The 26,193-nt window shown below is 40.5% G+C and overlaps 1 protein-coding gene across 1 annotated transcript in view; it reads left to right on the top strand.

Moving 5' to 3' along the window:
- The window catches only part of HTRA4 (HtrA serine peptidase 4), a 120,852-nt gene extending 95,240 nt beyond the window's left edge, over window positions 1-25,612 (top strand). Inside the window, exons 6-9 of the mRNA XM_073622351.1 lie at window positions 3,347-3,461; window positions 4,732-4,789; window positions 8,952-9,047; window positions 20,743-25,612. Coding sequence (XP_073478452.1) covers window positions 3,347-3,461; window positions 4,732-4,789; window positions 8,952-9,047; window positions 20,743-20,908 — 435 coding nt within the window. The 3' untranslated portion in view covers window positions 20,909-25,612. The remainder of the gene's footprint in view (window positions 1-3,346; window positions 3,462-4,731; window positions 4,790-8,951; window positions 9,048-20,742) is intronic.
- Window positions 25,613-26,193: the final 581 nt, after the last annotated feature.

Below are 26,193 nucleotides of genomic sequence, written 5' to 3'. Positions count from 1 at the left end.
TTGCCCCTTGGTCCGCTAAAGCATTTTCTCTTGCTGTCATGTCATTTCCCCTTGCATGTCCTTTACCTTCAAGATGGCAACTTCTGCTGGTTTTTGAAAGGCCTCAAATAGCTGCTCTATGAGTTTTGCATGTCTCACTAGCTTCCCTGCACTAGTCAGGAAGTTACGCGCTTTCCAAATAGGCCCAAAATCTCGAGTTATTCCAAATGCATATCTGCTGTCAGTGTAGATGTTTCCCCTTTGATTCTCTAGGAGATGACATGTTTTGACTACAGCACACAACTCTGCTTCCTGTGCTGACATCTGGGGTATCAATGCTTTCTGATGTAAAATGGTGTCTGTAGTGGTTACAGCAAACCCTGTGTGTGGCTGATTATCATCAGTGTAAAATCTGTAACCATCTACGAATAAGTGTGTGTCACGATCTGATAAAGGCTCATCTTTTGCTGGTGTGACAGAGGCCCTTTCTACCTCTATCAGAGCCATACAAGAGAGAGAAAAACTCTCAGGTTCTACATCAGTACCATTTGTTGCATCTTCCTCATCAATTATAGGAAGACGAGTAGCCGGATTTAAAGTAACACATCGTTTGATTATTAAATTCGATGGAGCAAAAAGAGCAGACTGATACTTGTCAAATCTACTGGCAGACACATGTCTGGTATTTACTTGATTCATGATTTCCTGTAGTGCATGTGGCACATACAGGAACAGAGCAGAATCTAGTACAAGCTCAGTTACTTTGTCTAGCAGCAAAATGCAGGCTGCTATGGCTCGCATACAACTGGGGGAGCCTTTGATGACAGGGTCTAATGAGGCTGATACATACATCACAGGCCTCTGTTTGTCTCCATATAGCTGGGTGAGTACATCTGCAGCAAATCCATTGGCTTCATGACAGAACAATGAGAAAGTCTTAGTACAGTCAGGAAGTCCAATGACGGGAGCTTCAGACAAAATTTTAATAAGCTCCTTCATCTGCAATTCATTGTCCCATGTGAGTTTGGAAGGGTTTCTAGTGGTAGCCTCATATAGAGGAGCCATAAGTTCTGATGCATTTGGAATCCAATACAATATCAATATACAATATCCCACTACTCGTGGTGCATACTAGCTCATTATGAGATACTTACCTTAGAACAAGGCGCCGGCATCGCACTTGGTCCACGCCGAGGGAGCTGACATTTCCCCTCGGCATGCCTTCCGGGTATCGCGGCTCTGGCCCTGTGAGTGGCCGTAGCTGCGATGTCGTCACTCCACTGCCGCCATACTTTTACAGCGCTAATTTTACGAATTTCATGTGAGTGTATCTCTTTTTTAATAAATTTTGTACCTGTTTTGTGGAATCACACTATGTGGCCTTTTTCTTTCCCGCTATACAATACTGCTATCCGCTTCCCAACATCTTCCTGAGGGACCTACTAGCATCCGGTTTGCTCTTGGATTTCCATCCTCACCACTCCTCCGGAACATCTACCATCACCCACCACCTAAGTCTGATTTGACCCAGTTGGGCGTATGCCCCCTTGGGTCTACGTAATCTGGTAAGCCTCCCTATTGTTGGTGGTGGTGTGTCTCCTCTGTGTTCACTCCAGATGTCACACATTTAATATGTTCCCCACATGAAGTCACTGAATTTACATCCATCATTTTATGAGTCTTATATACATGGAGGACTTTCTTCTAAGTTTCTGTTTGATATTTTTCATCATTGATTGGACATTATTTTCATGTTGAACTTTTAGCGCTACACATCATTTTCTGTTTTACCAGAGTAAAACCTTGAGAGGGTAGGGGGGAGTAGAGACAGAGAGAGCTTCTAGCAGCACTTCGAACAAAATGGAGTCTCTTGTGCTTAAATGAACAATACAATGAATGAATGAATGAATGAATGTCCATGTCAAGGGAACACTTGGCCTGGCCTGAAAAGCCTTTTGCAGCCCACTATAGTCTCCACTACCATAAGAGACAGGATTACTACAGACGGCTCTTCTGGGTGCAGAACTACCTTTCCCTGTCCTCCAGCCCTGTCCAGGGCCCCAGCACTAGGTGACTACATCTGCATAGATGTGGGGTAATTAACTCCCATGCCCCAACTGCCCACAGGCTCCTCCCAACCTGGCTTATATAGGGGCACTGACTCACCCATGTCATCACTACAGGAGGGCACTAACTAAAAGGGACCTAGCACCTGATTACATTAAAGTATACAGTATGTATACCATAAGATTGAATTTCTCTTATTTGCTCCCTTTTGGTCTGTTAAATATACCATTGTAATATCGGTTTGATAAGGGCAAAAAAACAGATGCTGATCCTGCTAGAATTCTAGTGAGCAGATAACTTCATCTGCTGCACTGTCACCAGTTACATTGTTTCTGGTTCTCTTTGTGGACTACAGATAATTTTCCCCAGTGTTATGAGGAAGAGGAGAGGCAGAGGTGTTTTGTAGTCCTGGCATAGAATGACAACACTGGTCTTTAAAGTGGTTGTAAACCCTTACAGACCACTTTGACCTACAGGTAAGCCTAGATTAAGGCTTACCTGTAGGTCCAAGAAATATCTCCTAAACCTACACGGTTTAGGAAATATTTGCAAAAAGACAGGCACCGATGTCTATGGCGCATGCGTTGTAGACAGCGGCGCGCAGGCGCACTGAGCATGCTGCTGCTAACGGCGATATGCTGTTAGTGGCGGCTCCCATGCGCATGTGCGAGAGTGACGTCATCGCGGCTCCGACCAATCACAGCGCCGGAGCCACGATACCCAGAAAGAAGATGGATGCTCTGTAGCAGAGGGGACAGCGGTGACATTGCAGGCTCCGGTGTCAGGTAAGTGACACATAATGGGCTACTATGCGATGCATAGTAGCCCATTATGCTTTACCTTTGCAGGGAAACAAAGAGGAAGTAAACCCATCAGGGTTTACTTCCTCTTTAATAGATTGAGTACAGTAAGTGAGAACTGTCACCCTAAGACTGGAAATGTGTTACTGGTAGAGAAAACTGGTGGAAATAACGAAAAAAGCCTTAAATATGTTGAATCTAATGCACACCTCAAAACTAAAGCCTGTGGTGTAGAATATGTATATGTTGTATTTACATAGCTGTGTTAGGACCTGGGGGTGGGAACAGGAATTAGAAGTTGTGAAGTGAAACTAGAAGAAATAGGTTTTACATGTGGCTCTCTGCTGCCTGGAATAAACAAGCTCTTCCCAAGATACATCTGACAATTCATCATTGCTTCTACAAAATCTACAACTGGTAAGCTGCAATCACATTTTTGTTGTGAAGGTTAGATAAAATTTAACAGCTTTTCTACTGTTTCTGTTTCCAATTATCTATAGGATGGGGAAGTCATAGGAATAAACACATTAAAAGTCACAGCGGGGATATCGTTTGCCATTCCATCTGATCGCATTCGGCAGTTTTTGGCTGAATCACATGACCGTCAGCTTAAAGGTATGGAGACTAAACACGTAGCTACCTACAGGATAATTACTAAGTATGCATACTACAAGCCAAGCCTAACAGTAAAACCTACCTTACACTGTACTGGCGATAGTTTACATAAAGCAATACCTAAAAAAATAAATAAAATAAAGAGTTAAAGCGGGCCAGGTCTAACGAAACAGTATTAGTCTAGTGCAGTGCTGGTCAATGTGCCAGGTACTGGTAGACTCAACTGAGTCTCTTGATACCACAAAACAGTGCTTTGCAAGGCCAGTGCACTCTGTGCTTTTCTCTGTTATGTATTATATCAGATTAATCGATCTATTACAACAGACTCTTGCTCGGCCGCATCTTAAGTATGCCGTCCAGTACTGGGCACCAATCTTAAAGAAGGATGTGCTGGAACTGGAAAGAGTGTAGAGAAGGGCAACAAAGCTAATAAATGGACTAGAGGATCTCAGCTATGGGGAAAGACTACAAGCATTGAACTTATTCTCTCTCTGGAGAGGAGATGCTTGAGAGGGGATATGATAGTGATGTACAAATACTGTAATGGTGACCCTAGCATAGGGAATTTAAATTCACTGAAATTGGAAAAGAAGCGGTTTAACCTTAAACTGCGTAGAGGGTTCTTTACTGTCAGAGTGGTAAGGATGTGGAATTCTCTTTCACAAGCAGTGGTATCAGCAGGAAGTGTCAATAGTTTAAAAAAATGATTAGATGGGTACCTTAACAATCACAACCTACAGGGATATACAATTTACTAATGACAAACACATGCATATACACAACAAGTTGAACTGGATGGACCGGGGTCTTTATTCAACCTTACCCACTATGTAACAGCTGTCTGCCATGATGTTTTGTAAAAGCCAAATAGTACTGTGCATATGGTTGCGACAGAAAAGCTGGATCCACGTGATTGCTCTTAAAGCACTGCGTGATCCTAACTGTTGAGTGCTAGAGAGGACGGTCAGAGACTGCTGACATACCAGAGGAACTGATGGTCAGAGAGTGTGAACATGCCACTGGTGTGGTTGGAGAATGAGGACATGCTGCAGAGGACAAGCAGAGACTGGGGACATGTTACATGCCAGTAGAGATCACTGCTATTAACCTTTTAAAAGGGTCATACATCAAATAGTCAAGCATTACTTATATACAAATATCACCAGGGGTCTGGTTTAATAGGCACTGTATAAAGCAAGGACACATCATTCGCAGAACATTCCATAGGGATTTTGCATTATTACTTATCATATTTCTCTTGGTTGTACAGGAAAGTCCCTTCCAAAAAAGAAATACATGGGTGTGAGGATGTTACAACTGTCACCAAGGTAGGCACTGCACCTATTTTCAATGTTAATTACGGATATAATTACTACATTCGATTCTGGGGACAAATGCACAATTGCAGCACAAACACCAGCAAACAATCAAATGCTGGCTGTCCCTTTTCTGTTTTCTTTTTTTTCTCTCCAGCGGTTATCCACCTGGCTTTTTATATAGCAGGGCAGTCTACTAATGCAATGCTTATGAAAAATGACAAGTGTCAAGACAAAACCAAATCTTGGGGTGGTGGGTAGGGGGTAAAACTGACAAAACTCTCAGGATCTCCCTTGGGTGGTGTGTAGGGTGTGGCTGATAAACACAACTCTCCCTGGGGCAAGTCGGGAATGGCTGATGGATAAAACTCTGAAGATCTCCCTGGGGTGATGGGTAAGGGGTGGCTAATGAACAGCACTCTGAAGATCTCCTTTGGGCGGTGGGCAGGAAGTGGCTGATAGACAAACTTTGGGGATCTGCCCGGGGTGGTAGGTAGGGGGGTGACTGATGGACAAAACTCTAAGGATCCCCCCCAAGGCTGGTGGGTGGGGAGGGAAAACTGACAAAACTCTGAGAATCTTGGGTGGTGTGTAGGGGGTAGTTGATAAACACAACTGTCCCTGGAGCAGCAAGTAGGGAATGGCTGATGGATAAAACTCTGAAGATCTCTCTGCAGTGGTGGGTAGAGTGAGCAATCTCAACTATTTCAAAGATTGCTGTTGGCCCCACACACACCCGTGTGACAGCTGTGGGAGCCCGGACTATATGCTCTAGTCTTGCCACCCCCTCAGAGGGACAGGAGGCCTGCTGGTACACCTCCTGCGTTTCCTGCTCTTTGACGGCTCCGGGTGATGGCCACAGCGCGGGCCTTAATTGCCAGGAGGGAGTCAATAGGCGTCCTTCCGTGCATGAGCTGTCTGCGTGCTCTGTGATCACCGAGTCAATGAGCCGACCCCGGCCCCTTACCACGTGATCAGTTGACAGTGTGAGGGTAAAAAAAAAAGCCGATCACCGGATTCTGACAGAGAGACATCGGTCCCGAACAGGGAGAGGCACTGTCGCTACGCAGTGCCCTCCATTGCCACCTGCCAGTGCCCACCAGTGCCACCTACAGGTGCATATCAGTGCTGCCTACCAGTGCCACCTACCAGTGCTGCCAACCAGCACCTCATCATCAGTGCCACCTATCAGTGCTGCCTATCAGTGTCGTCTACCAGTGCCACTTCTCCCACCTATCAGTGCCCACCAGTGCCTATCTGTGCAGACCATAAATGCCCATCAGTGCAGCCTCATCAGCGCACATCAATGAAGAAGAAAAATAACCTGTTTTCAAAATTTTATAACAAACTATTTTTTTTCCAAATTTTCAGCTTTTTTTCTTTTTTTTTTTTTGCAAAAAAAACCCCAGCAGTGATTAAATACCACCAAAAGAAAGTTCTATTTGTGTGAAATAAATGATACCATTTTCATTTAGGTACAGTGTTGCATGACCGCGCAATTGTCAAAGTGTGAGAGCGCTGAAAGATGAAAATTGGCCTGGGCAGGAAGGGGGTTTAAGTGCCCAGTAAGCAAGTGGTAAAAGTAATTGTTAAGTCTAATAAATTCTATTTCAAATAATAAACTGGTTTATACTTGTATGCTCTGTGCAAATAATAAACAGGTTTATACTTACCTGCAGCCAGGCACAGCGTTGGATCGATACAGGGGTCAGTGGTAAGTGTTTAGGGTGGAGGGAACACACAAGGGAATGTTTTTACCTTAATGCAGAGAATGCATTAAAGGATAAAACTTTAGAATTTAGAACCACTTCAAATCGACTTTTGGTGAGACAGTACTTGCTTGTAGGACCAACCATGGCTTAAATGTTGGCCAATTCAGAAATAATTTGCCATAATTTGAGCTATGACCAGCTATGGAATCTGTTAAGTCTATGTACGTACAATGATGGTGGCAGCCGTTATGGGCTAAACCTCTGCCTTGCCTTGTACGTAAGCTGGAGAAGAAATAAAAGACATGTAAATGATCAAAGACCAGGTGACATTTTTTTTTTTTTTGGATGACTGAGAGGCTGACAGGAGCCGGAGTGAACACTGGCATCCTCCGCTGATGGAACATAGTACAGTACATTGGTGGAGCACTTTTATCCCAGCTGCTAAGCACCTCTAATTTACTTTTCTTTAAAGATACTTATCTTTTATTTGTCTTTGAAGATCAAAATACAATTTTATTTTTCATTTGGGCATTGGTTAGCTCAAGCACTTGTGAACTTCTCTCATGGTTAGATTTCCCCACAGTCACCTATGTGTCTTTCTTCTTGCATGAGTGAAGAAAAGTATAAAGATTAATATCTATAATTCTACTATTCCTATTCTCAGGGGCGTTTCTGGATGTATAGCAAAGTCTTTGTGTTATATGTCAGTGTCCTCTCTCCTAGAGGGTAGGGTGTAAGGAGAAATGTATCTGTCTTTATGCAAGGCCACATTTCCAACTTACTTTTAGGAGTTAGTTTCTAAGTAGAAATTGAAGAATCCTTCGTTCATACGATACTTCCAGAAAGGTTGTTTATTGTTCAGAAAGATAAGTACAGTAAAACCTTGGATTGCGAGCATAATTTGTTCTGGAAGCATGCTTGTAATCTAAAGCACTTGTATATCAAAGTGAATTACCCCATAAGAAATAATGGAAACTCAAATGATTCGTTCCACAACCATTTATTCATAGGGCCTTCAGTTTATAGTCCGTATAAAAAGATTATAGCAATGTGATAGGTTGTGTAACCATAAAATGTCCATTCACAAATGGAAGCCTGCACAAGGGGATTACAAGCAAAATCCAGCAGGAGATAGAGAGTATAAAAGAGAAGAGAGGCACCTCTAAGTGTAGCAATATGGTTACATTTAATGAAGGTACAACATTTAGCAACTAACATGGTTGATGATTAAAAGTGGCACATCTATGTATGCAGGCATCCGGGGTAAAGCTGTCTGCAATAGTGACTGGTAAGACTACCCTGCAGTAGAGCAATCTGAAAGCAAGAATTGAACCACTCGTGGAGTGCAGCGTGGAAGGAACGGCGTCAATGGCGGTGGGAGGGCGGTCTATGTGGACATCTTTACCCCGTATACCTTCATACTTAGATGTGCTTCTTTTAATCATCAACCATGTTTGTTTCTAAATGTTGTACCTTCATTAAATGTAACCATATTGCTACACTTAGAGGCGCCTCTCTTCTCTTTTATACTCAGTTGTGACATGACGCTATTTGTATATCAAGACATTGTTTGCATATCAAGTCAAAATTTATTTTAAAATGTTGCTTATCTTGCAAAACACTCTCAAACCAAGTTACTCTCAAACCAAGGTTTTACTGTAAAGACAAGTTTGACATCTGGTAACATATGGCATGTGATGGCCTCAGGAGGAGGAGGAGGAGACTTCTGATGTTACATTCTCCAAAGCGTAGGGTTACTTCCCATCTCCCTTCCACCTCTCTTCCTAACTACCATAACTCTCATCCATTCTTATACCATTTCATAATGTTATGTCAGCATTTCCCAGTAACACCCATATTTGCATATATGCTTTAAATGGTTATAGTCTAAAGATAAGTAGCAACTCCACCAATTGTCCTGACATAGTAGCTGAGAATAGATGTATCTACACAGCAAAATCATTTCTCTCTGTCCTCTGTCCTGTAACCTTCATTGACCATCACTAATTACATATAACATTCACGTGTTTCATATATTTTTCAGAAACTTTTATCACTTAAAATAATAATAAACTCAAAATCTCTAACAATGAGACAGAGGTGAAGGAATTACTCTTTATGGCTGAATTATCCAATTACTTGTTTATTCTTTAAAATCCATGGTGGAAGAATAACACAGTCAATTGGCATGGAAGAGGGATGAAACTGGGAAATTCACTGGGTTTAGCTCACCTCCGGCATTACACAGTAAGATAAGAAACTAGCAAGTGAAAAAATTGTTTTGGATAAAGTTTTCCAACAAACAGGAGAAATCTGCAAGATTATTTTTTTCTTCCCTCTATTTTAACAAACAGCAAATACCATTAAAGTGATGGAAACAGTCACAAAAGATACAAAAAAAAAATACTTTAAGCTGTTGAGTGACCGCACAATAACTGTATAATGTTTTCACTGTTTTTCAGTCTGATCCATGAACTTAAAATGCGAGATAAAGATTTTCCTGATGTCAACTCTGGAGTGTATGTGTTTGAGGTCATCCCAGGAACTGCAGCTGCCAGGTGAGGAAGAGGCTACAAGAGGACACTTGTCACAGTGTCCATTATGCAATATACTGCTTATACAGTTAGGTCCATATATATTTGGACACAGGCACAATTTTAGTTTTTTTTCCAGGTATTTACCAAAACATATTCAAGCTATAGCTATATAATATGGGCTGAAAGTGCACACTCTCAGGTTTAGTTTGAGGGTATGTACATCCAAATCGGAGGAAGGGTTTAGGAATTACAGCTCTTAAAAATAGCCATCCTTTTTCAAGGGACCCAAAGTAATTGGACAATTGAATCAAAAGCGGTTTCATGGCCAGGTGTGGGCTACTCCTTCGTTATTTCTTCATCAATTAAGCCGGTAAAAGGTCTGGAGTTGATTCAAATATTGCTGTGAACCTACATCATACGTTCAAAGGAGCTGTCCATGCAAGTGAAACAGGCCATTGTAAGCCTTCAAAAACAAAACAAATCCATCATAGAAATAGCAGCAACATTAGAAGTGGCCAAATCAGCAGTTTGGTACCTTCTGAGGAAAGAAGAATGCACTGGTGAGCTCCGCAACATAAAAAAAAAGACAACAGTGGTGGATGATCGAAGGATCTTCTTTATGGTAAAGAAAAACCCAGTCACAGCATCCAGACAAGTGAAGGTCACTCTCCAGGAGGTGGGCGTATCATTGTCAACGTCTACAATCAATGGAAGACTTCACAAGAGCAAATACAGAGGGTTCACCACAAGGTGCAAACTATTCATAAGCCTGAAGAATAAAAAAGCCAGATTAGACTTTGCCAAAAAACATCTAAAAAATCCAGATCAGTTCTGGAAAAGCATTCTTTGGATGGATGAAACTAAGATTAATCTGTACCAGAATGACGGGAAGAAAAAAGTGTGGAGAAGGCTTGGAACAGCTCATGATCCAAAGCACACAACGTCATCTGTAAAACATGGTGGAGGCAGTGTGATGGCATGGGGATGCATGGCTTCCAGTGGACTGGGTCATTGGTGTTTATTGATATGCCAGAAGACAGAATGCAGCCGGATAAATTCTGCAGTGTTTAGAGATATACTATCAGCCCAGATTCAGTCAAATTCAGCAAAGTTGATTAGATGGCGCCTCACAGAACAGATGGACAATGATCCAAAATACACTGCAAAAGCAACCCAGGAGCTTTTGAAGGAAAATAAGTGGAATATTCTGCAATGGCCGAGTCAATCACCTGATCTCAACCCAATTGAGCATGCATTTCACTTGCTGAAGGCAAAACTAAAAGCAGAAAGACCCACATACAAAGAACAACTGAAGACAGCTGCAGTTAGAGCCTGGCAAAGCATCAGAAAGGAGGAAACCCAGTCTTTGGTAATGTCCATGGGTTCAAGACTTCAGGCAGTCATTGCCAGTACAGGATTCTCAACAAAATTCTAAAAATGAACATTTTATTTATGATTTTATTCATTTGTCCAATTACATTTGAGCCCCTGAAAATGGGGGGACTGTGTATAAAAATGGTTGTAGTTCCTAAAATTTGTATTTGATATTTATGTTCAACCCCTTGAATTAAAGCTGAAAGTCTCCAGTTCAAATTAATTTGTATGGTTTCATTTTAATTTTATTCTGGTGGCATACAGAGCCAAAAGTATGAAAATTGTGCCTGTGTCCAAATATACAGTGGGGACGGAAAGTATTCAGACCCCCTTAAATTTTTCACTCTTTGTTATATTGCAGCCATTTGCTAAAATCATTTAAGTTCATTTTTTCCCTCATTAATGTATACACAGCACCCCATATTGACAGAAAAACACAGACTTGTTGACATTTTTGCAGATTTATTAAAAAAGAAAAACTGAAATATCACATGGTCCTAAGTATTCAGACCCTTTGCTGTGACACTCATATTTAACTCAGGTGCTGTCCATTTCTTCTGATCATTCTTGAGATGGTTCTACACCTTCATTTGAGTCCAGCTGTGTTTGATTATACTGATTGGACTTGATTAGGAAAGCCACACACCTGTCTATATAAGACCTTACAGCTCACAGTGCATGTCAGAGCAAATGAGAATCATGAGGTCAAGGGAACTGCCTGAAGAGCTCAGAGACAGAATTGTGGCAAAGCACAGATCTGGCCAAGGTCACAAAAAAATGTCTGCTGCACTTAAGGTTCCTAAGAGCACAGTGGCATCCATAATCCTTAAATGGAAGATGTTTGGGACGACCAGAACCCTTCCTAGAGCTGGCCATCCGGCCAAACTGAGCTATCGGGGGAGAAGAGCCTTGGTGAGAGAGGTAAAGAAGAACCCAAAGATCACTGTGGCTGAGCTCCAGAGATTCAGTCGGGAGATGGGAGAAAGTTGTAGAGAGTCAACCATCACTGCAGCCCTCCACCAGTCGGGGCTCTATGGCAGAGTGGCCCGACGGCAGCCTCTCCTGAGTGCAAGACACATGAAAGCCTGCATGGAGTTTGCTAAAAAAAACATCTGAAGGACTCCAAGATGGTGAGAAATAAGATTCTTTGGTCTGATGAGATCAAGATAGAACTTTTTGGCCTTAATTCTAAGCGGTTTGTGTGGAGAAAATCAGGCACTGCTCATCACCTGTCCAATACAGTCCCAACAGTGAAGCATGGTGGTGGCAGCATCATGCTGTGGGGGTGTTTTTCAGCTGCAGGGACAGGACGACTGGTTGCAATCGAGGGAAAGATGAATGTTGCCAAGTACAGGGATATCCTGGACGAAAACCTTTTTCAGTGCTAAGGACTTCAGACTGGGCCGGAGGTTTATCTTCCAACAAGACAATGACCCTAAGCACACAGCTAAAATAACAAAGGAGTGGCTTCACAACAACTCACTCTGACTGTTCTTGAATGGCCCAGCCAGAGCCCTGACTTAAACCCAATTGAGCATCTCTGGAGAGACATAAAAATGGCTGTCCACCAACGTTTACCATCCAACCTGACAAAATTGGAGAGGATCTGCAAAAAGAAATGGCAGAGGACCCCTAAATCCAGGTGTGAAAAACTTCTTGCATCCTTCCCAAAAAGACTCATGGCTGTATTAGATCAAAAGGGTGCTTCTACTAAATACTGAGCAAAGGGTCAGAATACTTAGGACCATGTGATATTTCAGTTTTTCTTTTTTCCTTGTCAAAAGAAGTTTATTGAGTATACAATGTTATAAAGATACATAAAGTAAGTTTACAAGGATCTATAAAGTAAGCTCATTGTTTTACAGTAGGGTTTATATAGGTAAATATCATGAAATTTCAAATATTAAACATTGGGTTCACGTAAACCTAAATTAAAGATATATATCATTTCCTTAGTTACTTTTGTAGGTATTTAAATGATTTATACCTACTATACATATTGTTTACAAGTAGAGTGTATATAGGTCAAATAAATTCTGATAATGAGCTTTAATCGTAAGGTGGAGAAAAGGAAAGAGAAAGAAGAAAAAGGGTTGAAAGGTAGAGGTATGGTCCACAAGGTTGTCCCGCTCGTCAGTTTATTATTCTTTTTAGTTCTCTTTGAAGCCTTAGAATGGGTGTCTCTGTAAGTCATTTAATCTGTTACCATGGCAACAGGACAGAGTGATTGAAGTTTGACAGAAACTGTTGTTTTATCCAAGGATGCCAAAGTTTTTCAAATTTTGGAATTTGATTTTGATCGATGGCTACCATCTTAGCATGGGACATTGTATTATTCATTCTGTGAATTGTTTCTGCTAGTACCAATGTAGGAGATTTCCATGCCTTGGCCACTGTTTGTTTTGCAGCCGTTATTAGTTGGATCATAAGTTTGAATTGAGAGAGTGTTAACCATTCCGGTTTTAGATTAAGTAAAGTTAAATATGGATCTGGTTGTATTATTTTTTTAAATATTTTAGATGCAATCACGAAGACTTCCTTCCAGAAGGTTTGGATTACTGGGCATGTCCACCATATGTGTAAATATGTGCCTATTTCTGGGCATCCTCGAAAACAAAGAGCTGAGGTATTAGGTGAATATTTTGCCACTCTAGCGGGTACAAGGTACCAGCGAGTTAGGACTTTATAATTTGTCTCCAGTGCTAAGATGTTGGGTGAAGATGACTTAGATGTGAGCCATATGTTAGACCAGTCCGTGTCTTCTAAAGTTCGTCCCAGGTCCTCCTCCCACCTCTGAACGTAAGAGGGTCTATTAAGATTTGCTACTCCATATAATTGATTATAAAGTGATGAAATTGTACCTTTAGCAAATGGATCTTTTGTACAGATTGATTCAAAAATGGATAATTGGGATAATGGTGTATCCCCCTTTAGGAATGGTGTATAGAAATTTTTGATTTGGAGATATCTAAATATCTCAGAGTTTGGTAGATCATATTTTTCTCTAAGCGATGGGAATGAAAGGAATGATTTAGATGCTATGAAGTCATTTAGTGTCTGAATGCCTGATGTTGTCCAAGCTTTAAAAGAATTTGGGTAGATCCATGCCGGATAAAAGGCCGGATTTCTGATAAAAGAAAGGAGAGGATTGTGTGGAGATTGTAACTGATATTTGGTTTTTAGTTTATCCCAGAGAGATAAGAAGTGTTTAGTTATGGGATTATGAATTTTAAAGCGGTCTTTAGGATCAAGCCATAATAAATTTGATATTAATAGAGGGTCATTTTCTGAAGCCTCTATAAATACCCATAATGGGATTTCCTGTTTTGCATGGTATTTGGACAGACTGGCCAAATGTGCTGCTCTGTAGTAGTTAGTAAAATTAGGGTATCCCAGGCCTCCTTTATTTTTGGGAAGATGTAGTGTGTGTATAGGTATACGTGGTTTAGAAGAGCCCCATATAAACGAAGTTGCTCTTTTTTGTACTATTCTCAAAAAATAGGAAGGAATTGGAATAGTGAGGACTCTGAATAGATAAAGCAATTTGGGTAGAATAGTCATTTTGATTGCATTAATCTTCCCTATCCAGGATAAAGGAAGTTGCGACCATTGTTTTATTAGATTTGTGATCTGTCTTAATACAGGAGGATAATTGGTTGAGAATAAGTCAGAATGAGATGCTGTTAAATGAATTCCAAGATATGGGATTGATTTTTCTGCCCATGTGAATGGGAGTGCAGCCCTAGCCGGGATCAATTCCATGTTTGTGAGTGAAATATTAAGCACTAGGCATTTCTTAGGATTAATCATAAGGCCGGATAGGGCTGCAAATCCATCAAGAGCTGGTATTAAGTTAGGACCAGAGACCTGTGGTGATGATAGAAAAAGTAATATATCGTCTGCAAATATACATAATTTGTGTGTAATACCTCCTACTTCAATGCCAGTTATAGTTTGGTTTGTTCTGATGTATTGGGCAATGGGTTCGAGTATAAGGGCAAATAATAAGGGAGATAATGGGCAACCCTGTCGGGTACCTCTTTCAATATTAAAGGCTTCAGATTTGTATCCAGCATATTTTATATAGGCTTTGGGTTTATTATATAATGCTTTGATCCATGTTAAAAAGTGGGGTCCAAAACCCCATTTTTGTAATGAATATTGCATATATTGCCAGGATACTGTGTCAAATGCCCTCTTAATATCGAGAGATAGAAAACATAAAGGGATTTTCCGTTTTTTAGCAATATGTGCCAATAACACTGCCCTGCGTATATTATCGCCTGCCTGTCTATTTGGCATGAAGCCTACTTGATCTCTATGTATTAATTTTCCTATAATGCTATTGAGGCGTTTTGCTATTATTTTTGCTAATAATTTAATATCGAGGTTTAACAGAGAGATAGGCCGATAATTCACACAGGAAGTATCATCAGAAAGGGGTTTTGGGATCATACAAACAATTGCCATTAGTGTTTCTTGCCGAAAAGAATGTCCATCTAGAAGTTTGTTAAAAGTTTCAGTGAGAATGGGAGAGAGTATTTCTGAGAATGTTTTATAGTATAAAGCCGAGTAGCCGTCTGGGCCTGGTCTTTTGTTAAGTTTTAGGTCTTTTATGGCGTTAGCAACTTCATCTATAGTTATAGGCTCATCCAAACTGCTTTTTTGATTCTGAGATAACTCAGGTAAGGTTATTTTTGAGAAGAAGGATTCAGCCTCTGTAGGATTAAATTCATTGTTTGTCTTGTATAAAGTTGCGAGATGTGAGTGAAATTTTGATAATTTCAAACGTATTGGTTTGAAAGATTTGTTAGTTGAATTTAATGCCCGAGCCAAATATGTACCTGGTTTGTTTGTATTCATGTAGAAATTGTGTTTGGAGCGTTTGAGGGATTTATCAACGGACTCAGTGAGAAATAGATCGTATTCCAATCTAGATTTTTCCAGATGAGATTTTGTACTCTGAGATGGATTATCTTGAAATGATATGTAGGCTGCATTAAAATTGAGTTCTAGTTTTTTTGCTAGATTTTTGCGTTCCCGTTTAAATAGTGCCATTTGTCTTTGTATTGTACCACGCAAGACAGGTTTATGAGCTTCCCACAGTGTTATTGGGGAGATGTCTGTTGTATTATTAATTGATATGTATTCCTTTAAAGCTTGTTCAATGGCCATCTGATGTAGTGGGTGTTTGAGCATTATGTCCGGTAAGTACCACGTTGGGTCATGCGCTTTTGGTATGGCTGAGGCTATAGTAGTGTATACTGCATTATGGTCAGACCACGGAATCGGAATTATATCTGATGCAATAATTTCTGGTATCATTCCTATTGTTAGAAAAATATGATCTATTCTGGTGAAGGTTTGATGAGGGTGCGAGAAATAAGTGAATTTCTTTTTCATTGGGTTACTTTCTCTCCACGTATCTACCAGATTGTATTTGGAAAGAAGTTGAGAAAAAGGTAATCTAGAGGTTATTTTGGATGGTGTAAAAGGTGATTTATTTAGAAATGGGAGGAGGACCTGGTTCGAATCCCCACACATTATCACTGTTCCTATTTTGTGTGTATTAATCACTTGTAATATATGTGAGAGGAATGGTGTAGGTTGTTTGTTAGGAGCGTAGTAGGAAATCACCGTGATTGCTGTATCCATTATATAACCCATGAGTATCAGGTATCTACCTTCTGGGTCTTTAATTTCTGATGATAAGGTGAATGGTGTGGATCGGTGAAATGCAATTAGAGTTCCCCTTTGCTTGGTACAGGCAGAAGCCGTGTAAATTTGTTGATAAAAAGGAGAAATATATTTTGGAGTAGAATCTTTGGTGAAGTGTGTTTCTTGGAGGCATACTATGTGAGCCTTCTTGTTATGGAAAGTACGGAAGGCTTTGGTCCTTTTTTGAGGGACATTTATTCCCTGAACATTCAGGGAAAGTATATTCAGTGGTGCCATGGCAATAGATCAAATAGTTTTGACTTACTTTTTGTTATGCAGAGCTGACTGCGCAGATCAACCTGTGTGGACTGAAGAGATGAATAGATAGAAAAGGAACCAGTGAATTCTGGAGTAAAGAGTAAACAAAAAACATATGAGATTAGATGATACATTGTATAAATTATTTTTTGCAAGTAATCACAATTTACCCGTGAAAGAGAATAAATATCACTCTCAGGGGAATAAGTGCCTTCGTCACACTCCCACATAATATGGTTGGGAGAATGAGGAGGGCTAATGGGGGTACACGGATCTTCCGCTTACAGGAGAGAAGTGCTATGTCAAAAGACATCAAAATGATGTTTCATTAATTGGAGTGCAGAATATAGTTTTTGTTGAAATTATTTATTCCAGGGTGGTTGTATATGGTTAGTCTTGCCCTAGGCTAAATAATTCAGTTAGAAAGGTACTGTTAATAACTTTGGTATTGATGAAGATAGTTTGAATTATTTTGGGATTTTAACCCTTTTAGAGTAAACAATTACATATTTTATTCATATGTAACTGTTTAGATATGTTAACTCATAAAATTGAGGTTGTATTGCTTCAGATTAGAATAAACAAAAACATAATTCTAGGAACTAGTTAGGTAATAATATATTTGTTTTAAGAAAAGAAAGAAAAAGCTTCCATTACTTCTGGATTATTGAACATATTTGTCCTAAAAAGTAATAAATCTATTGTTATTACCTGATAATATATAACTGAAAAAGAATTTCCTTATTTCACTTATATATTCTAAGGCTATATGAATCAGAAGTAATAAGAAATATAACTGGAATGTAACATGATCCCACACAGTGTGTGACTATCAGAATGCAGTTACATTCAGTTATAAATATAGGTTTTTTTATAGAGAACCATCTCTTAGTATAATAAATGAAGAGATATCAGGAATTAGGATGTCATTCCATTGAATCTTCTTGGTCCATGGATGATGTGGCATAACGGCCTCTTTTGTGAGAATGATGATTCTCATTTTGTTCTGAAATTTTCTGGGTGCTGCCTGAAGGTAAAGATGATGCCATTCTTCTGCGTATGGGGGTGTTGCTGCTTGTGGGTTCTGTCAGATTTAATTTTAAAAGGGTTTGTTGTAGTTCATCTACTGATCTGCTTCTGTAAATTGTACCTTGGTAGTTAAATCTGACTGAAAAGGGGAAGCCCCATTGATACATAATGTTGTGGCGTTGCAGTTCCATTAGTTGGGGTTTCATGGATCGTCTTTTAGTAATAGTAAGTTGGGATAGGTCAGCAAAAATTTGATAATTGTGTCCTTGAAAATTAAGTTCCTTTTTTTCTCTTGCAGCAATTAGTATTTGTTCTTTCGTTCTGTAATAATGAAATTTTGTGATTATATCACGTGGGGGTCCATCTTTCTTTTTGGCTGTGAGGGCTCTGTGTACTCTGTCCAGTTCTAAACGTTCAATAGGGATATCTGGCTTTAGTTCTTGTAATAGAGCAGTAATAGTAGATTGCAGGTCTGTCACAGTTTCAGGTATTCCCCTTATGCGCAAGTTTGAACGTCTGGCTCTATTTTCGTAATCTTCGAGCTTAGTTTGAAGTATTAAATTCTCTTTTTTTAATTGTTCCAATTCTGTTATATTTTCTTGGGTTGTAATTTCAATTTCATCCATTTTTATTTCTAAGGCTGCGGTGCGGTTTCCCAGCTCTCTTATTTCTTTGGTTAGGCTTTTTGTTATTTGGTCTGAGGTTTGTTTTAAAGCCTTATGAAGCATGTTTTCAAACTGTAATAATATTACTGGGGATGCTGAGGAGGCTTGTGGAGAAGTTTGTGAGAGGATTTTGTTCTGTATCTGACTCAAATGGAGAGTCTTGCTGTGACATTTTCTGTCTGTGAGAGCGCCCTGATGCTGTATCTTGTGAGGTGACTGGAGCTGCTTCAGCTGCAGTGAGTGCCTGTGAGCTCTTTGTGAGGTGATTTTTATTTCTGCCACGGTTTCCTCCCAGTACCATATTTCCTGCCCAAACTTTCACAGTTTGTTCCCTGGGGCAAAAAGGTTCAAATGGATACCTTTTGAGCCTGCAGGCTCCGCTTTGTCCTTCTCTTCTCTTCTCAGCGGTGTGGAGCTCTAACAATGCATGTCTGCTCCGCCTCCTGCCCCCCTCAGTTTTTCTTTTTTAATAAATCTGCAAAAATGTCAACAATTCTGTGTTTTTCTGTCAATATGGGGTGCTGTGTGTACATTAATGAGGAAAGAAAATGAACTTAAATGATTTTAGCAAATGGCTGCAATATAACAAAGAGTGAAAAATTTAAGGGGGTCTGAAAAGGGGGGTTTTGCAGACGATACTAAGCTAAGCAGGGCAATAACTTCTCCGCAGGATGTGGAAACCTTGCAAAAAGATCTGAACAAATTAATGGGGTGGGCAACTACATGGCAAATGAGGTTCAATGTAGAAAAATGTAAAATAATGCATTTGGGTGGCAAAAATATGAATGCAATCTATACACTGGGAGGGAGAACCTCTGGGGGAATCTAGGATGGAAAAGGACCTGGGGGTGCTAGATGATAGGCTCAGCAATGGCATGCCAAGCTGCTGCTAACAAAGCAAACAGAATATTGGCATGCATTAAAAAGGGGATCAACTCCAGAGATAAAACGATAATTCTCCCACTCTACAAGACTCTGGTCCGGCCGCACCTGGAGTATGCTGTCCAGTTCTGGGCACCAGTCCTCAGGAAGGATGTACTGGAAATGGAGTGAGTACAAAGAAGGGCAACAAAGCTAATAAAGGGTCTGGAGGATCTTAGTTATGAGGAAAGGTTGCGAGCACTGAACTTATTCTCTCTGGAGAAGAGACGCTTGAGAGGGGATATGATTTCAATATACAAATACCGTACTGGTGACCCCACAATAGGGATAAAACTTTTTCGCAGAAGAGAGTTTAACAAGACTCGCAGCCACTCATTAAAATTAGAAGAAAAGAGGTTTAACCTTAAACTACGTAGAGGGTTCTTTACTGTAAGAGCGTCAAGGATGTGGAATTCCCTACCACAGGCGGTGGTTTCAGCGGGGAGCATTGATAGCTTCAAGAAACTATTAGATATGCACCTGAAGGACCGCAACATACAGGAATATATAATGTAATACTGACATATAATCACACACATAGGTTGGACTTGATGGACTTGTGTCTTTTTTCAACCTCACCTACTATATAACTATGTAACTATGAATACTTTCCGTCCCCACTGTATATGGACCTAACTGCATGTAAAACTAATGTACATGGCCTTTTGAGATCAGCAAATGGCACTGTACTCTGCATTTATACAAGTTAATGAATGCATAGTAAACATTTCAAACACTCATATACTCTATCTCTAGCCTTCTTGTTTATGGCAGAAAACGGAATTCACACATTATTGAACTGTCTGGCAGTAAAGATACACTTCAGGGAAAACTGAACAAGGATTAAAACTGAGACATTGACATACAGGCAGGGCTTGGACTGGAGGGGGTGGGGGGCAGCTGCCCTGGGTGCATTATCTTTATATGTGTTGGGGGGGGGGTGTGCGTGCGGTAGAAGCCCGTAGAGTACATTAAAGCCTGATCTCAACCCTGTGCACTGCAGGACACAGGCAATATGCAAAGAGCCAAAGTGCCTTATGATTGATTTAAATAAAAAAAAATTAAACACAGCCCCCCACATCTGTCTCCGATTGCTTCTCCCTTGATCTGTGACAATGTAAGCAATGTTGCTCCTTGCTCCTGCTGATCACTAATGAAAGGGAAGGAACACTAACCACAAAAAGAGGCACACCCAGAGCAGCAAGGGAGCATATTGACCATAAAGGGGACACACTAACCACCAATGGTATGGAGGAAAAAACATCAATGGCCACCAACAGTTATGGGTTGCTCACTATTGATCACCGACACTTAAGTGGGGACCCAACACCAAGCACCAGCATATGTGGACACTTTCTTCTGACCACTGAAATCCTGACCCCTGCACTCTGACTGCTGCATTGTATATGCTATGTCCCAAACTAAACAATTTTGGGGGCATTATAGGGCCTCAAGAAATGTGCTATAGATATAAATAAAAAAAAGTGGTTATTATATATTGCCAAAAAAAGCTCTGTTTCAAAAACATGGTATAAAATAAATTTAGGAAGAGTGTTGATTGACAAAGTAATTGTCATTCAAAGTATTACAGCACTGAAAATGGAAGAATTGCACCTGGTAAGGAGGGCCTATATACAGGCTAGTAGTCAAGTGGTTTCCATTCCCTACTGTGTGCATAGAACAAATGAAATGACATCTAGAAGTGAACAGAGAGGAAGTAGACTAATGCCTTCTTGTGTTGTCCTGTACAGTGCGGGTATGAAGGACCATGACGTGATCATCAGCATTAACGGCAGAACTGTAAACACCACAGAGGAGGTGAGCGAAGCTGTGAAAATCAGCGAAACTCTGTCTATCGTGGTGCGGAGGGGAAATGAAGATATCATCCTCAATGTTGTACCCGAAGAGATGGGCTAGACCCCCTCCATTACGTCAGATGTTCTTGTTCTTCTTTGGGATTTCTGACCTCTACAAAGTGCGTTGTGCACAGAAGTTTTATACTTGGATTCAAACTCTGAACCAAATGGATGGGTCATGTTTCCTCCCCGGAATATTCTATTCCCACACTGGTTGTGGGGGAGGGTGACTGTACGTACTCTAATATACAGTATATGATTCTATACAAAACAGAGCTACAGTGGATATGCAACTTCTGCTTTTCTAGAGGCAGCCCTACTAATTGTATAAAACCTTAAACTTACAGAAGATATGAGGAATGGGATTTCTACCAACACCGGCAGGAAATGACAGATCAAGCCATACATATGAAGTATACTATGACAAATCAAAAAAGAAAGCAAAACAGTAACCATATATAACATACAATGTGAGGGACCTTGCCATAAATTGTAAATGATTTACTTTTAGCTGCATAAAGCAAAGTGCTGAACAGCAGTGTATTTTTATAGGTGTATTATACAAGTATATACTGTATAAAATTGCTATCATTTATTACCTATTAGTATTAATATATAAGCATGTGTGATTCCTGACAGTTCAGAACATATAGGGATTCTGGAAAAATACACTCAAACGCCATATGAGCCTAAAACATAAGGCCATAAACGTATATATTTTACTGGAGTACCTGCAAATTGAATCCAGTATTAAAAGGTAGTTGAAACAGCACCAGCCATTAATGTGTAGTAATACATTAACACTATGACCTTTACTGACCTTGTTTACTGATATGGTGTAAAAGGCCAAGGTTGGTGGTATCCCAAAGCAAGCCTAGGTTTCAGCAGTATCCTGAGCTTGGGCAACAAAAAATGGCTTCTAATTGGGTGCTATGTTTTACTGCATGTTATACCATAAGCTTACTGCATTTCATACCATAAATCATTGGTGGGCCAGATGCTGCCTTTTACTTGTCTTGTCTTGCCCTTGGGGCACTGCTCCTCCTGCTAATACAAGTCACTATTTTTTCCACTGACCCCAACAATGAGGCACCATTCCTTCCAATGACACAAACAATGAGTCAAGATTCCCTCCACTGACACCAACAATGGGGCACTATTCCTCCCACTGACACCAACAGTGGGGCACCATTTCTGCCACTGACACCAATGATGGGGAAACATTTCTGCCACTGACACCAATGATGGGGCACTATACTACCTCCTACTGACCTCAGGTGCTATGTCATTTTTTTACTCCCTCTAACCACCAAGCCTGGGACATTTTCTATTCACATTGTCCACAGTCCGGCCCCCCTAAAGTTTGAAGTGCAATAAACTAGCCCTTTGTTTAGAAAGTTTGGGGACCCCTGCCATAAAGGCATAAAGACACTAGCTATGCCATCATTTCTTAAATTCTAGCTTGACTTTAATTTCAGTGGGAGTATAAAGCAAACTCCCAGCTATTCAGATTTAGAAAAAGCAATCCAGTAATTTTATTACAAGATGATCACAATATTGCTCAGTCTCGCTACTCTTGCTACTCTGACATACAGTAGGTGGAGCAGGTGGCTTTGCTCAGTAGGATGAGGGATATTAGAGGAAGGATGATGGATAACTTGGGTATGTAGGACTATGGTCTACAACCAAATGTTTCCATGGAAGGAAGCAGGGCCATCTTTAAAGCGGGGCAAATGGGGCAGCTGCCCTGGGCCCAAACATTGTTGTGGGGCCTAACATCAAGCCACGTGCAGCTGTAGCACGAAGAGAAAGGGAAGCATTAAGCGGCACCATGACTGACAGCAGAGATGGCCGAGTGGAGAAACACACCAACAAGCAGCTGCAGGGGCCGGAGGAGTGAGGAAGTATCACAGAGAGGAGGCAATGACATTCCTCAGGCAGCATGGGTGAGCGGAAAGCCGGTGGACGGGGGAAGTTCCGACTCTGAATGAGGCGCACGTGTGCTTAGTTGAGGTGATGTTTTCCACTATTTTAGCTGCTAAACTATTATTGCCCTTCTCTGCTTACTATTAACACTATCAGCGCTGCCTGTGCATACTGGTTGGCATGGACAAGCAGACAGCTGGAATGTTCAACAACCTGAACTCTTTCACTGCTTTAGCCACTGTACTATCACGCCTCTCTGCTTGCTATGATCACTGACAATACTGTTTTGAAGGTAATCCTGGTCGGCTTCAACCCCCTCTTTTCTGCCACAAGTTAAATTCTGCTGCAATGCAAGACAACACTTCTACCCTGGCAATGGGACTGCTGTGTGAATTTGTAGCATATTCTATCTAGCAAACAATTAGTTACAGTAATGATTTGCTGTAACCTCTAGCAACTGATCAGTTAGCAGTAATTATGTGCAGTAACCTCTAGCAACCAGTTAGCAAGCAGGAAGGATATGCTGCAACCTCTAGCAACTAGTCAGCAAGCCGTAATGATAGGCTGTAACTTCTAGCAACCATCAGTTAGCAGTAGCGATGTGCTGCTGTAATCTCTAGCAGCTAACAAGCAAAAAGAAATGATGTGCTGTGACCTGTAGCAACCAGTCAGTGAGTGGTAATGATATGCTGTAACCTCTGGCAACTAGTCAGTGAGCAATAATGATATGTTGTAACCTCTGGCAACCAGTCAGTGAGAAGTAATCATGTGCTGTAAACTCTAGCAACCAGTCAGTGAGCTGTAATGATATACGTTAACCTCAAGCAACCATTCAGGTAGCAGTAATGATGTGCCCTCCAGCAACCAATCAGCAAGCAGAAATGACATGCGGTAACCCCTAGCAACTAATCAGTGAGCCTTAATGTGTGCTCTAAACTCTAGCAACCCAATCAGTTATGATGTGCTGTAACCTCTAGCAACCAGTTATCAGTAATGACGTGCTGTAACCTCTACCAGCCAATCAGTTATCAGTAATGATATGATGTAACCTTTAGCAACCAGTTAGCAGTAATGATGTGCTATAACCCCTAGCAACTAATTAGTCAGCTGTAATCACTAACAACCAATCAGCAAGCAGTAATGATGTACTGTAAACTCTAGCAACCGGTAATGATATGCTGTAACCTCTAGCAATCCAGTCTGAGCGGAAATGATAAGCTGTAACCTCTTGTAACCAGGTGGAGAGTGAAATTGCATGGTGGGAGGCCCAAGAAAATGTTTGCCCTGGGTCCAATCAATATTAAAGACAGCCCTGGAAGGAAGTGACCCTTAAAATAGCCAAAGTATCAAGTTAACTTCCATCAAAACCACTGATGCACAAGATAATATAAATATAAAATACCCTCTGTAGGTGTTGCTAATCTCACGCATATTCAGTATGATGTGTTCTGTGTCACTCTCTCCCACATGCATACTGTACAGAAATCTAGCAGGTAGCAAACCATCCCAAGCACGGAAAACCTCTGCAGAGTCTGACATACACACATCAACACACTATTACGAGGGTTTTTCAAAAAGTTTCCGTACTATTTTTAACTCTTTTTATTAAGAATTTTAAAAACAAATTACATCATTTTTCGACATAGTCACCTTCCTTTGCGAGGCATTTTCCCAGCTTCATACCAACTCTCAGCCACAATCAATTACTACTCCTCCCACCTTCACTGCTTGCAACGAAAATATAAACGTACAGAAGCTTTTTGAAGACCCCTTCCTTGTATATTTGGATATCCAGGTGCCAGCCAAGGAGCCCATTCACACTCCGGATCCCAGGAAAAAAAGTACAACACCAGCTGCACTTTCCCCGAGTTATCCAAAGCAAAAAATTGGCTTGGATTCTACTTTTCTTTTAAGTGGCACTACACACATGGCACTTGGAATATGACTGGCTATGAGAAACTCAGAGGGGTGGATTTACTAAAGGCAAATAGACTGTGCACTTTGCAAGTGCAATTGCACTTATTTTCCCTATAGCTTAGTAAATGTGGTTAAGCTTCACTTTGTAAAGAATGCCCAATCAGGTGCAAGGAAAATTTAAAAAAATGCATTTTTTGCTTGCACATAATTGGCTGGTGGAAGTCACCAAAGCTTTACCACATGTACTAAGCTCTGGGGAAAATGAGTGCAACTGCTCTTGCAAAGTGAAGTCTATTTGCATTTAGTAAATCCACCCAGCTCATTCTTTACATGTTTTCTATAGTTTCCCCCCGGATAACAACCCACAACTGATACTTAAGTTTTAGGCACAACTTGGCTAGATAAAGGACCTACTGCTTTCTTCAATCAGAACTCTGGGCTCTGTTTCCTGCCTTGGAGTCTCACTTCTTTTGTCATAATAGAAATGAAAATCCTACAGTGAGAAGTGGACAGGGCATGGTACATGGCAGGAGCTGGGAATTCAGACACAAAACCGGTGTATGTGAGAGACATGCTAATGGGAAATATAACTTACTCTCTGATATAAGCTTTCTCTACAGAACATGTAAAATTGGGTAATACGAATGCTATGTCTCATTGTTAGCCTAAATGTGCTTTATCCGGACGTGTTTTGCTATTTCAAAGGACAAAATGAATTGTATGTAAAGCTGTATTATCACAATCTTTACCCATTTAGAACAATTTCAATGTACCAACAAAATATGTGGCATTTGAGTTACAAGTTTACATTTATATATTTGAATACTTTGTATTTTCTTAGGCAAATTACATATATACATGTAATTCTCTTGTATTATGGTGTAATTACATGATACTAATCTAATACAATCATGTTTTGTTACATAGTAGCTCATCTTTTTTTTTTTTTTTTTTGTGATTCTTGGTCCGGTTAACGTAAACCTTTCCATACCCCTGACAGGTAAACACAATGAGACATATATGTTTACATCTCATATCTCAGGTGTCTATTCTAATAAAGAGCAGGAGAGACCAGAGACCTAGAAATAACAGATGTGTGGTAGGATTGATTTTTTTTAACGAGGACCTGTGAATTCCACTGAACATTTACCCATTTACCCACTTACCCACATGGACCAGATTGCATTACATTTTTGGGGATGGCTCGTAAGTGTGGGAGCATGGTTAACCAATACCTTCCACTCCTCAACTGTTGGGGGTACTCTTTGACTATTTCTAATTAAATTAAAGTAAGGGAGTAAGGGAGGGTTATAACTACTGTCAGGTTGTTTTTTTTTTTTTTGCTTTCTGTGATGGCGAACCTTGGCATCCCAGATGTTTTGGAAATACATTTCCCACGATGCTCAACTACACTGCAGAGTGCATGAGCATCATCGGAAATGCAGTTCCCAAACACCTGGGATGCCAAGGTTCGCCTTCACTGCACTAGGGAGATTTACCTTC

This window comes from Aquarana catesbeiana, linkage group LG03, assembly GCF_042186555.1.
Source record: "Aquarana catesbeiana isolate 2022-GZ linkage group LG03, ASM4218655v1, whole genome shotgun sequence".
Lineage (NCBI taxonomy): Eukaryota > Metazoa > Chordata > Amphibia > Anura > Ranidae > Aquarana > Aquarana catesbeiana.
This window is presented reverse-complemented; position numbering and strand designations above follow the sequence as displayed.